The sequence below is a fragment of the Puntigrus tetrazona genome, chromosome 17 (assembly GCF_018831695.1).
Source record: "Puntigrus tetrazona isolate hp1 chromosome 17, ASM1883169v1, whole genome shotgun sequence".
NCBI lineage: Eukaryota > Metazoa > Chordata > Actinopteri > Cypriniformes > Cyprinidae > Puntigrus > Puntigrus tetrazona.
The window spans coordinates 2,003,597-2,015,675 of NC_056715.1; the positions used below are offsets into that span (position 1 = coordinate 2,003,597).

At 36.5% G+C, this 12,079-nt stretch overlaps 2 protein-coding genes across 3 annotated transcripts; both read right to left on the reverse strand.

Moving 5' to 3' along the window:
• Positions 1-1,837: 1,837 nt before the first annotated feature.
• On the reverse strand, positions 1,838-4,177 carry LOC122361583 (antimicrobial peptide NK-lysin-like). The gene is made up of 4 exons (XM_043262389.1): positions 3,901-4,177; positions 3,600-3,667; positions 2,969-3,064; positions 1,838-2,896 (listed from the first exon to the last, which is right to left on the reverse strand). Exons 1-4 carry the CDS (start codon positions 3,941-3,943, stop codon positions 2,732-2,734), a joined length of 372 nt encoding a protein of 123 aa, XP_043118324.1. The 5' UTR covers positions 3,944-4,177; the 3' UTR covers positions 1,838-2,731.
• A 5,110-nt stretch (positions 4,178-9,287) lies between these two features.
• LOC122361620 (antimicrobial peptide NK-lysin-like) lies at positions 9,288-11,266 on the reverse strand. 2 transcript variants are annotated; one of them, XM_043262428.1, is made up of 6 exons: positions 11,072-11,266; positions 10,373-10,562; positions 10,189-10,253; positions 9,900-9,995; positions 9,508-9,665; positions 9,288-9,411 (listed from the first exon to the last, which is right to left on the reverse strand). In XM_043262428.1, the coding sequence occupies exons 2-6, from the start codon at positions 10,413-10,415 to the stop codon at positions 9,339-9,341; spliced, it is 435 nt and encodes a 144-aa protein (XP_043118363.1). In that variant the 5' UTR covers positions 10,416-10,562; positions 11,072-11,266; the 3' UTR covers positions 9,288-9,338. The 2 variants fall into 2 exon arrangements, with proteins under 2 accessions (XP_043118363.1, XP_043118362.1); XM_043262427.1 differs by having other exon boundaries at positions 10,373-11,266.
• Positions 11,267-12,079: the final 813 nt, after the last annotated feature.

Genomic DNA, 12,079 nt, shown 5'->3' on the forward strand with positions numbered 1-12,079 from the left:
GTATTTGGCACCGCATTGTGGAGTTAACACTGGAATAATATGGAAAAAAATAGTGCTGTCAATAATTAATCAAGATTTATTTGTACAGTGTGTACAGTGTATAGTTATTATGTATATAAATACACACACGCATATGTATATATTTAAGAAAATATATGTTAGGTTTATATATTAAACATATATTATATAATAAAGTTGGGAATTGAATATACTGTCTTCACTTTAACTAAATGACTTTAGATAATGTATGTATATTTAGGTACATTAATGCTGGTTTTATTGCACATCAGTGAGCTTAACCCGGTCCAAACCGTTCTATGCAGTTTGTTTTCAGCTAGGCTGATAAAGATAACTAAAAACTGATGCTAATTTTACTTGAGGATATCAGCAGGCTGATCAGGATGATACTGCGCGGCATCTTGTCTGGCAAAAGACTCTGAATTAACACAAAAATACTGAAAAATCTCTGCTTTAGTAGCACACTTTTGAAAATACTTTTGAACTTTAGTTTTAATCTAAACCACAGACAGAGAGGCCGTTCTCTTTTTTTTCGTGTGTGATGATCAGGGTGCTACTGGGGAAAAAGTCATTAGGGTGAGTGTTTTTGAGTATTTAGCTTTTCTGTATGTGTGATACTGAGGGTGGTTTCACACTACACTGGTTTCTTCATAGAAGTGAACTTCTTCAAGCAGAAGTAGAGCCAAAGACCAAAAGAGTTTAAAGTCAATCTTCAATGCATCTGATCCAGCTAATCAGGTCCAAAACTGCAGACTTTTCACTAACGAGTTTCTGATATAAGTGTCCATTTCAATAATTATGACCTGTATACGCATGTTTTTGAAAAAAATATTTTTTTGTAATCCGTATTTTGGAAACTCAAGAGCATTTCAGTACGATATTCAGTAAATGCTGCATTAATACAACCATTAAAAGAACTAAACATCATTGGGTTTAGCTGTTTTGTGTTTTCTATGTTTTCTAACCATCATCCTCTCTTTGTTAATCAGAGCAACAAAACCTAACAGCACTTCTTTACATTATTTCACACACAAAAGTAATCATTGTAATCCTATTTCAATCCATTGACTCCATTGAGTGTCTCTGATGCCTCCTTGTGGAAAAAATGACATTTAACTTGAGTTTTATGGTTACAGCCACTAGAGGGATCTTGACCCATCTCAATCTTTTAAGGCGCTTTCTTTTCCTCCACTGATTTTAAGATTTAATAAAGTGTCTCGTCAGCTCAGAAACATAAAGCTCAGATACATAAAGTGTCATTTTATTCATTTATTCAAAAATGTGAGCTGATATTGAAAGGTTGCAGTGATAAACGCAGGATGTATAAGGGTACCTTCCCTGTAACAGGTTTACTGACAAACGTACGATTGCTATCAAAATCAAAAGAAATTGCTAGTAGGCTACACATATGTAATTCAGTTTTTGACAAGTAACCTATTTTATCTTTGTGAAAAGGGAATGTGTTTTTGTATGCATTGCAGAAAGTGAAGTCCTGTAACGTCTGAAGTTCCTCTGTCATAAAATTGTCTTGATAGACACATGCTTTAAAATATCTGTCCGTAAAAATACCGTCACGTTTGCTGTTAAAATGTGCACGTGTGCGTTTGTAATTATTTGTATGGACAATATTCGTTGACTTGTGACAAAAAAACCCATTTTATTCTAATCAGCCTTTTTGCAAATTGTTTTATTGCTGATTATTTGCAAAAAGCACGAGTTTAAAATGCGCGTTATTAAAGTGTGATGTACAGTGCTGATAGAGCAAGAAAATAAAATACTAATTTAATTGTTTGTGAAAGTATCACGCCATGCAACAACGCTGGTTTCACACATTTTATTTTCAAAATGAATGCATAAAAAAAATAGCAAAAGTGAGTGTACATGAAAAAAGAACAAAAAAAATAAGCTAAGCTCAAGTGCAGAAATTCACCGCTTTTTTCCAGCTAAAGCAAACACTTGAGGGGTTTTCACACTGGAAACAGCTAATTGTACAGTTTAGCTATTTCATTTGTCCCAAAATGAAAATGCTGTCATCATTTACTCAGCTTGTATGAGTAACACCATACAGGTGACTAAATAATAACAGTAGGCCTAATTTCATTTTTGGGTGAGCTGTCACTTTAAGGCAGGGTCATTCTAAACCTGGGTTAACGTTTTTATTTAATATTTGAGGAGTCGTGTCAATGGACAAACGCTTCACGGGATCTGTTTACCTAACAGCTCAATCATTGCGCGTCGAATATATTGTTGAGTATAGGCTACAAGTTTGGGTTTTTTTCCCTGAAAGGACTTTTCAGATTCCAAAATGAAACAATCCCTATTACAGTCATTACTAGACATTTTTCCCTCCGGAAAGCTGAAACTACTGTTTCTACAAGGAGCGGTGTTTCCGTGACTGTCCGCGGCTGTTGCTAAGCGCCTAATCAAAATATTTACCGCATACAGACATTTTGCACCTCGGTGAGGTTAGCACTGAAAAAGCTGTGCTAGTCCTGCTCCGGAGTTTAATAACCCCAGATTAAAATGGCGCTAAAACCTGCTTTTAAACAGCGAATCCTCTTTATCCAAGGTTAAAAACTCGGTTTAGAATGACACCAGCCTGTGGTTAAGGCCAACGTGGAAAAGCCCCTCAGAAACAAACAAACAAACAAACACACAAAAAAGCATCATGCAGTTGATTAAATAGGAATCTTAAAGGCCATTAACTCCATGTCTATTTCTTGCAAACAGTTATGTTAATACAGATGGTTCGGGCGTCATCAGTGGTGGAAAGTTCTTCGACCAGAGTGTCTGTGTACTTGTTCACAAACTTCCTACACAGTGACTTTAGGAAGCCGATCTCATCACAGACCACCCCCAATTTATTTTTAATGTCTTCCTGCAAGAAGGTAACCAGAAGCTAACATTAAGCCGCTCACATTAATTAATTGTTTTTCAAAAAAATACCAACCGGAGTTGCTCCATTGGAGATCTGTTTTTTCATCTTCTTCATTGCCCACTTGCAAGCCCAGCACAGTCCGGGGAGTTGTTCCGTTTGTATTTCACCCTATTAAAACACAAGCCAGCATATTGGAGTCATTAGTTTATGTATATTGCATATACAGTAGAATCTACCATTTCAGAGTGACCGTGATGAGCTGTTTGAAAACCATTGCAATCTCGATCTTTAAGTTACATTTTAGTGCATGGCAGATATCTGACCTCTAAAGACATCAGCCAGTGGGATTAATCAGCTGAAGATAATAATATTGTGGTCGTTTGGCCAATTAAATAGGCAGTTATAAATTCTACCATTGTCATGCAAACAGGTCGTGTCGTTTTCCAAATAACAGTTTGTGAATTGTGATATATGTGTAAAATAACCATTAAGCTAAGTTATCATGAAAGTTTACGCAGTGAAGGAAAGCGTAGAAACATTAAAAAATGACTGAAAAGAAAAATAAATAAGAGAAATGCATGCAATCTTCAAAAGTCAAAGAAAATTCTATATTAAACATACATTTTGATCACCAGTTTACTATATTATTTTACAAGTGAATGCAAAAGGGGGGTCGCAATAAATTAGGTTGAGAACAACTCACAGAGCCTCCTTCAGGTTCATTTCCAGTAGACACTTCTTTGGGCATTTCCCAGTGAAGAGAAGCACAAACTGAAGAAAATGCATGATGAATATAGAGCATAGTAATTGAATATATTGCACGAGTTTAGATAAACAGTGTATATGTTGGGCACATTCAAGCTGGTTATAGAGTGAGCCGCATTGCACATCATAGACATAAGCTTGTCCAAATCGTTCTATGCAGAGAACGTTCTTTAGCTAGAGACGCAAAGTATAGACTAATATATGGATAAAGATAACCAACTGATTTGTGCTAAGTTTACCTGAGGAAATCAGCAGGCTGATCAGGATGATGCTCCGCGGCATCTTGTTTGGCAAAAGAGTCTGAACACAATGAGGCAGAAAACCTTCTGCTCGTTTGCTGAAGATCTTTGGTGTCTCGTTTTATAAAGCACTGCTGTCTTCAAGCAGAAACCACAGGCATTGTGAAGTGAGATGAGCATGAACATGACACATAGCACATTTTTTACATCTTCCTGTACGTGTGATACAAATAACAAAGCCTTCTCTAGCTGACTATTTGAGATGAACGATAAATCGTTATTAATCACTCTTTTTTGCTGGCCTTGACTCTTGAGAAAAGGGTACTTCCTTAATTTGAGTGTTGCATGGTGTTTAATGGTTTTCACAGCTTACCACATGTTCTCATTTCTATTTCTTAAACTGTCATCTGTTTAAAAGACCTTGATGAAAATATACATGTGACATTATTTCTCAAAAGGGCGAGACAGTTTGCTCCCCGCCCAAAGATATATGAACTAAACTCTTTAAACTAAACAATAGGCTACTACTGAAATCCATCAACTATTCATTAAACTACAAAGCTAAACAAAGGTTAAGTTATGGTTTATATAATAAATGTTCTAAAATAGAAAGGCAATTTCTAATCTTTTGCTTTTCCAATTTTAATTTTGACCCTTCACATAATTTTATCCGACTCCAATCTTTCTTGATTTTCGTTATATTATATTTAAATGTAACTGCTGATCCCTCTAGTTGTGATTAAATTTGGATCGTTAATTAACTATAATACTTCCTAGTTTCGACTTATCGTTCGTTAGGAGTCTGGGTCGCTTAGAGACCTCGTTTGGCCAGAACAGACTCACGACACATCTGGGCTAGTCCAGGTCTTAGTCAGAGGCTACCCCGTAGATCGCTTACCTTAATGCAGCCATCTCCTCGATAGACTCAAAAAGAGTAACTTTTTAAGCGTTCCCTAAGCAATAGCACGCTAAGCCAGTTTGGTGGCCAGAAGTCAAGATCTCAAAAACGTGCCCCCGGCTCCATCCATTGCAAGTCACTAACCTACTAGAAAAGTTATTTCAGACAATACTATAAGATTAACGTTTATTTTGCCAGGCAAGAATGGTTTCCAATTGGTTAAATTCATAAACATTTGCACAACTGATCAGCAGTACAAAAATAAAACAAACAGAAAAGGTCATTATACCTCGTCTTAGAGACAAAGAGATCCCAAATTTTGTTGTAAAAACCTTTTGGTTTGGAACACTTTCAGAGACCCAAAAGGAAGACACACCCCTTTTCCACAGAACACAGTTCTACCAAGTTCTTAATCTTTTCCATAATATAAGTGATTACTGTGAAATTGAGACCAATTTACCAATCGCACTGAGACCTTTCAAATGAGACCAAACATGAAAGTGAAATGAACTTTAAGCCAAGTCTTTTGGGCAGAAGGAGGGGAAGCAGGAAGAGCAGAGGTGAAGAGGGTGAGCAACAGGGAGAGATGGTCAAAAACGGGTGTTGTTTACTCTCTTTTTGAAGTCCTTTCGTTCCTTTGGATATCCCTTCTCAGATTAGTCTTATTGCATTACAGGTTTTTATTTCGCTCCTTACACCAGTAACCATAGCGACAACGCCCGAAGTAGTATATAGTCAAATATGGCGGCATCCTTAAAAATGAAAGTCTAATCACTTTCTGACTCGACAAGTATCCGATCCAGCTGCGAGTTCTTTCGACAAACCTTTATTAACCGACAGCAGCTTTCAAATTTGGGTGGAGAGCGGAGCATTTGAATCACGCGGCTCATTTCTCCGTCACTTGAAGTTAAAAACCGAACGTGTGTGACAGTAACCGTATTAACAGGACTGACGACCGTATTCTGCTGCTGTGTGAACGCAGCCAGTGTGAATAATGACATTATACGTGTATACATTTAGATAAATGATATATCATTTAGAACATTTAGAATATATATACATTTATATTATATAATGTTATGAGGTTAATGTTTTAAATACATACGGTACGTGTATCGCCAATTTGTTGTCTTTTAAATTCGGATATGTCAGCCATAATTTAATGTGCATTGCAATATTTTAAGCAAAACTGTGCTTATTAAACCTTCAAACTCTGCAATGAATCTTAAATAACGATTGTCAAATATAACCTTGAAACCTCCAACACTAAATTTCAGTTTAATTGTCCAACCTGTGTATATATATATATATATATATATATATATATATATATATATATATATATATATATATATATATATATATATATATATATATGTACGATCAAAGAAAATGAAAATTAATCTGCATTGTTAATCCTTTTGATCTTTTATTTTAAAAATGTACAAAAAAATCTGACCTTTCACTGGATAATAAGAATTTAAAATGGGGGGAAATATCATTATAAAATCAGTATTTTTCTAAAATACACATTGGACATAATTGACCTATCAAACAAACTCCAGCATATTCAGTTATCAGACTGGAACTTCAGATGGGACTGGCTTCTATGGTCAGATGAAACAAAAAAACTAGCTTTTTATCAGGTTTGGTGAACGCAGGGTTAAAAATTGCGCCATGCGTACAATGAGATGTACTGCTTTATTTTTTATGTTGTGGACCTGTATTTCTGCTCGGGGTCCTGGACAGCTTGTTTAGACACATGGCATCACAAACCTCAAAAACAACACAAAAAATGACTCAATGACCTCTGACCTGACCTGAGGATTCTGTCAACTGTTATTCTGTTAAGGAACAGTTTCTTCCCCGAGGCAGTCCATGTCATGAACACTTGAGAACACTTATTTATTTAACATGCAGATTTGCACATAACACTGCACAAACATAATCCCTTCTTACACTTGAATGTTTATAGTATATATTGTATTTTTGCACCTTTTATATTTTGTATATTGTATACAATTCTTTTTATTACCTGTCTTGTCTTGTTGTCGTGTTGCACCGTAAAACAAATTCCTCGTATGTGCAATAAAGTTGTTTCTGATTCTGTTTCTCCAATGAAAGGTTAGATTTTTGCGAGTTTATTAAATAAGGATCAACAATGCGGATTCATTTTCACAGCTTTCTTCGATCATATTTACCAAGGGTGCCAATATTTTTGGCCACGATCGTATACTTAATCATGTTAGTTGAGTATAAGTGTTTTTGCATATTGTTGTGAAATCGCATGCAAAAACAGACACTAGCTTTTCTACTCCGTGTATTATTTTTATTTATTATATAATAAAAAAAAAACTTGCTATGTGTACTTGAGCCAACTGAGACGATAATTTTGATTGCTTCCATTGTCCTCTTTTGCAAGTGGCTTTGGATAAAAGTCTGCTAAATGACTAATTGCAAATGAATGATGAGTTTGTGTTAATTTTCATCATCTTTACCAGCACCCACGCATCTTCTGATCCGTAGGCTGTTTTCACACCTCCGCCACAGCAGCCACGTTTGACGACCTGCAAACATATGCTAAAACACAAACCCCTCCACACAACAAATGCACGGCAGGAGGCCGTTTTATTGAATTAGTTTTCTTATCTCTCATACTTGGCCTACAATAAAAAAGAGATTCGCAATAAGCTTCTGCCGTCTCATGACCACATTTTAAAAAAGGCAAAGATGCTCTGATAGTACCAGATATCTGAACATCAGTCAGTGTGAGAAAGATGTGACAAGGGAGGAAATGGTTTGTGTGGTTGTGTTCAATTTTGTCTTCAGATCTTTATAGCCTTTTGCATTTGAAGCGATAGTGAATCCTACTGACCGGAGCTTATATTTTCGCGGTGTCCAGAAACCAGTAACTATTGGTAATTATTGTTCAAAATATAAATAATGAGCAAAAATCACTACCAAAAAATGCCAGTATTGCACTAAATTATTTATTTTTTTTACCTAACATTATATATGTATATCTAATCATTGACAGGGTGTCCAGAAATCAGTAACCACAAACAGAGACAGCAGAAAATGGAATATATCAAATAAAAAACATTATTGTTAAAAAAAATTACAACACCATCACAAAATCAAGCATGCATCACGATATATAAAAATGTAATATAAAAGAGCAATATTATGTTAACTTAATTATGTAAGCTAAAGATCAGAAATAAAGTATAATGAAAACATAAAGGAAAATGTCAGTGGCTCTGTAGATCAATAGTGATTATTTTAATAGCATTGATGCAACAATATGGCTCTAGCAATAGCCTTGACTAAATAAATTGTTCATTTAAGGTGTCCGTTTGCCACATGAGAAGTCTATTGTTTTATAAGAGAAGTGTTAGAGAGGATGTGTTGAGGGGTGGGTGTGCTGAAAGTAAATGACTGATGATGAGTGTTAATGCGGGAACCGTTGGTCTAAATAGCCACATTCATGTCAGAGAGCCTCGTGACCTCATTAGACGGTGCCATGCAGGTTACCAGTCCTACTTATCTCATGCCTAGCTCTCCTCCTGAATCTCTGCGGTGGTCTGGTGTGGCCGTTTTGCTTCATCTGGCTTTTTAACATTTAGCCTTTTCTCGTTTAGCGCCCAGAGAGCAAGTTTAAAGGCTGAGCTGGTTGTTTGGCCCAAACTACAACCACGCTTTAAATGGAAAGAACTTGATCTTCCGCCACTGACATCACCAAAATTGGACATCGTTTAAAAGCTTTTCAAATGCAAAGGCTGCATTTGTTACATTTATAAACATCGCGAAATATTATTAGTATTTTTATTTTAAAACGTCATTTATTTATGCGATTTCTGCGGTCTTCGGTGTCACACAATCCTTCAGAAATCACTCTAATATGCTGAACCGCTGCTCAAGAAACATTTCTTCCAGGGTTTTTGATGAATAGACCATTTAAAATCAACAATTATTTAATCTAGAAATCTTTTGTGATATTGTACGTTTCGTTTAATAAGTTTACCAAGTGGCTGAATTTATAGGGCTGCATAAAAGTGTGAAATTTTATGTATTGGTCAAACAAGTCAAGCTTTTTAAGATGCCATTCAGAAACGCCATCATCAAATCGGACATGGCACAGTACGTGGTGTGATAGCACACTACCGTGATAAGAGCCCTGTCCTAGATGTGACAGAAGTCTCGTGCTTAGCCACAAGAACCCAACATTTAACAGCAACTATATGCAAATCGTATTCGCTTCAGATGTAATCATATACATTTTAATGCTCTTATCTAAAACACCTCCAGTCATTGGTGGAAACTGTTTTTTTTTTTTTATTTAGACCTCGCTGACGAAGCAACAGGGAAAAATTATTATTATTTGATTTTCTGCTGCCGTCGAGAACATGAATATTTGAATGCGGTTTTATTCTGCCTTTGGATTTAGCTTAAGTCTTAAACAATAATAAAAAAGAAAACACAGAATTGATTGCTTTATTCGTATATTTTATTACCGTAATGCTTTCAAAACAACCACTGATCATTCAAAATCGTCATCGTCAATCGCCAATCGATCACGCATAAAAATGAACTCCTTTAGTGGTAGTTTTGGCCTGGAAGGAAAAAAAACAATCCTTTAATCATATTAGCACCATATTACTGTGGGGGGACATGCCATTTTTTTGGCATGGGTATTTCCGTGCACGTACTTGCAGACATGAATTTTAGTACAGATGGTCTTTGGCCCGTCATCCGTCATCAGCTCATCAACTATAGAGTGCAGATACTTCTTAACTAATTTCTTGCATGGGCCGCTCAGCAACTTCATTTTTTCACAGGTGTTGTTCAGCTTGGTTTTGACTTCCTCCTGAGGGAAATGTTGAATTTGGTCACTACCAAAAAAATGGCAGTATTGCACTAAATTTATAATTTTTTTTAACCTAAAATGATATATGTATATCTAATCATTGACAGGGTGTCCAGAAATCAGTAACCACAAACAGAGACGGCAGAAAATGGAATATATCAAATAAAAATGTTGAATTTGGTCAAAGTTGTTGCGAGATGCACGGTCAGTTCGATAATTAAACATGATACCCACCGCATCAGCATTAGCAGAGAGTTTCTTTTTCACCGCCTTCATGACACTTTTGCAAATACTGCAAACGCCGATTTGCTGCTTGGGCGTGACGTCAGCCTGAAAAACATCACAATATGAAACAAACACGAATCGTGTGACAATAAAGCAGTAGTCTCCAAATCCCTCTGCGCTGACTCAAAAGAGACAATGCAACAAACTGCGCTGCTCGTTTAGTATCGATCCCCTGTTAATGAAATGCAAACGAGTGTAATGTTTTTCCCCCAGTCTTATTAAACAGATATTTGCTTACCGAGATCCCTTCATCTTGGTCCTCAGCGGAGTCCACCTCACGAATTTCCCAATGAGCTGCACAGACTACAAATAAATTGACAATAATGAATAAAAAAAAAAGTTTAAATGAATATATTACAATCAAAAGACAAATTATTATCCCTACAAAAGTCATTTTAGAACCGAATTGGTGATTATTTTACCTGCGCTTACAAGAAAGCCGACAAGCAAGATGTTGCGGAGCATCTTAGCAGAAGGTCTCTAACCGATGTGAAGACAAAGCTTTCAGAATCGCGGTTCAGATGGGCTCCTCAGAAGCAAGTGAAGCTGTTTTTATAGAGGTGTGCATCGACCACAGCCGAGCGTTTCTTTCCAACCACAAACCACAGACGTCTTCGTGTTCAACAGTTGAATCCCGGTGAATTGTGAGTAATATTCTGATTAAAAACACTCACTTGTGGTTGATACGTGTACAATTATTTTCCTCGTAACTCTAACTTATGTCTTCACAGAAAAAGTGCAATTACGCAGTAAGGGTTTATTCATTTGTATGATTTATATTCATCAAAGCATACTAAATATTTCAGAATGTAAAGCAGCACACCTGTTTTTGACATCGATGATAAGAAATGCTTCTTGCAGCAAATCAGTATATGTATGAACTGAACACTAGAGTAATGATGCTGAAAATTCAGTGTTGTATCACAAGAATTAATTGCATTTTATACTATTGCAGCAAATTAACTAAAAGAAATGTATATTAATAATTAATTTTGATTAATTACAATTATTTGTATCCGCTGTAAGTAGTAATTACAGCAGAATTACATTCCCTTCATAAGAATTGCATTTTAATGACATAAATGACTAAAACCACAAATCATGATTAAGGGAAGTGATACCTTAAAAATGTAGCTGTAGGAAGTCACTTGTAGGGGTTGCCCTCATCAACTATTCCACATACGGAGCATCTTTTGGGGACTGGAAGTGTCTCTGGGTGTCTGGTGGATGCTTAACACATTTTCTTGGATGGTGGCGAACAGGAAAGTTCAAGGATGTCCTCGTGGTGAGTGTGTCGCCTTATATCTTCTAACAGATCCGAATAATAAAAGATCGGTTATTGAATCGAAAAGATGCGTCCCATTCTGTAAACTGGCATGTCAATGCTTCCCGAAATTAGGAGATTGTTCCAGAGTTTAACGAGATGCCACACTTCTTTTTTCTTCTTTAGATCTGCGCCAGGATGATTTTTGATATTCTAGGTATTATCAAATGGCCAGAGCAGAGGAGTGCTCTCTCTCTCGCTCAGTACTGAGGATGGTCTCTTTTGATCTGTGAGGAAGGAGAGTATATTAATAATTAATTTTGATTAATTACGGACATCTCTCTGGTAACTGGAGGCGCAGCATCTCTCTCATGATTAAGGGAAGTGATACAAAAATGTACTAGGATCGCTCTCATCAACTATTCCACATACGATCTCTTCTTCAAAAACTCTCTTCTAACAGATCCGAAGGTTTGGACATTGAGGATCAACGGATCAAAGGAAGTATACCACATTGTCCCAGGCAAACCTCGTCAAACGTGAAGAGAGGGTTGTTCCTGTACACAGCGCTCAGATTCTCCCAGCTCCAACCAGGAACTGAGGTAAAAGATGACTCCGCCAGTCCATGCATGTACACGAAGGCATCTCGTCGTCTTTTCCAAAGTTCAACTGATGTTTTTCCTTGGAAGTCTGACTCTGAAAAATGAAGACGTTCTCACCAGCAGATGTTATGTCACTCACGCAGTAAAGCAGTGATTCTCGGTGCCTTTTCATGATGTGATAATTCTTGGTCTGCCTCTTACATAAAAAGGCTCATTTCCACTACATTTATGTGAGCCATTTGAGCTTTTCATATTCAATTCAA